The sequence below is a fragment of the Cervus elaphus genome, chromosome 32 (genome assembly GCF_910594005.1).
Source record: "Cervus elaphus chromosome 32, mCerEla1.1, whole genome shotgun sequence".
Taxonomy (NCBI): Eukaryota; Metazoa; Chordata; class Mammalia; order Artiodactyla; family Cervidae; genus Cervus; species Cervus elaphus.
Window position 1 is genome coordinate 40533094 of NC_057846.1, and position 1827 is coordinate 40534920.

The window sequence follows — 1827 nt, forward strand, 5'->3', positions numbered from 1 at the left end:
CGGACAAGCGGGGTCAGAGAGGAAAAGAATTTAAAAATAGACAGTGTTAGGTTAGGAGAGATAGACATGCATTTTAAAAGACGGAGAGATGAAGGTGTCAGTGAGGGTGTGGGAAAACGGACACCCCACATGCTTGTTGGTGAGAGTGCTGAGGGTATAGCCTCCTTGGGGACCATGTCATAATATTTATCAATGTTTAAAAGGTACATACCTCACATACTCTTTGACCCAAAAATTCTTCTTTTAGGAATTCAAGATACAGATGTCCTCATATATGTGTAGAAAGACGGTGTATATAATATATACTAATATATAGATATGTTTATATAAAAAGAGTATGTATATAATACATGGATGTAGATATGTTTATATAATGTATATGATAATCACTGCAACACTGTGGCTCCAAAACACCATACAGACTCATCCATAGGGCAACTGGTGAAATAAATCGTGGTCTATAAATGCAAAATTGTACGTTTATTTATTTTTTTAAGTTTCAGACTATTTATTCATCAGTGTAAACCCCAACACAATACACCAACATGATTCCGTGCATTTAGAGGGGAAATATTTCCTAGTTAAGTGGAAAATTGTGCGGATGGCTTCTGGAAGACCTTCATTCTAAGCAGCTTTAAGTGAAATATTTAGAAGTCTGAACCTTCTTTCTTCAGTTTGCTGTAATCTACGTTCACAGAGTAGAACTTGTACTGATCATTAGGACCTAGTTTGTTCCAGGGTTCTGGGTTATTCTTTCTGTCCCAACTGACATCGGGATTGAACAATGCCAGGCATGTGACATACAGTGCTGCTCCAGTCCCTCCTGCTCCAATAAATATGAAGAGGGGGATCAAGCTAGGATGCTTCTTGGCCTGACCGATGATCTGGCAGAGCATGGTTGCGACAGAGGCCTCGAGCCCAAACCGAGAGAAAAACTAAGCCGTGAGGCCTGAGATTAAGCACTCACCGCACCGGTGAGGAGCGGACGTCCAAAGTCACCAAAATTGTGCCTTTATTAAAAGGAATATGATAGATCTATATGGAAGGGAAAGAGCAAGAAGCTTTGGACTGTATATGTAACAGATCGCCTGTGTAAGAAAACAACGGGGGCACACACACCATTACACAAGCAGATACCTGCCTGCCTGCCTCTTGCTAAGTTGCTTCAGTCATGTCCGACTCTTTGCGACCCCATGGACTGTAGCCCATCAGGGTCCTCTCTCCATGGGATTCTCCAGACAAGAATACTGGAGTCAGCTGCCATACCCTCCTCCAGGGAATCTTCCTGACCCAGGGATGAAACCACCGTCTCCTGCATTGCAGACAGATTCTTTACCGCTGAGCCACCAGGGAAGCCCATATGCACATACCTGTATATGTATGTGTTTATCTAAGTGTAGATTACCTGGAAAGAAACTCTCACACACACAACAGGTGAATTGAATGTCTAGCGTGTAGGGGTGGGAAGGGGCCCTTCAGACTACCCTTTTGGACACTATAAAAATTTCATCCTGTGCCTATATTTTTTCCCTCTTAGTTGAATGTCATTATTTAAAACAAAGCAAAGTTCTGTGAACTAAACTGTTATTGGCGGGTTCCTTTGCGATGTGGTTATAGGACGCTTATGTTGTTTGTTTACATACCTTTCTATCATTTGACGTTTGGGAGCGGAGCTTGTCTATAGAGTGGTTTCTGCAGTTGATCAGGCTGAGTGCTGGGTGTGTGTTTCTATGCGCTTCTCCCCTTACCTCTGTCAAAGGGAGGTGGCACCTTCTTTTGCCCCTGACCATGTACTACTTTTATGATCAGCAAGATAATAAAGTAATG

General features: G+C 42.4%; 1 protein-coding gene across 1 annotated transcript; it reads right to left on the minus strand.

Moving 5' to 3' along the window:
* Positions 1-618: 618 nt before the first annotated feature.
* On the minus strand, positions 619-989 carry LOC122687987 (cytochrome c oxidase subunit NDUFA4-like). Its single transcript, XM_043893753.1, has one exon. The coding sequence runs from the start codon at positions 894-896 to the stop codon at positions 648-650; it is 249 nt and encodes an 82-aa protein (XP_043749688.1). The 5' UTR covers positions 897-989; the 3' UTR covers positions 619-647.
* Between the last annotated feature and the right edge of the window lie 838 nt (positions 990-1827).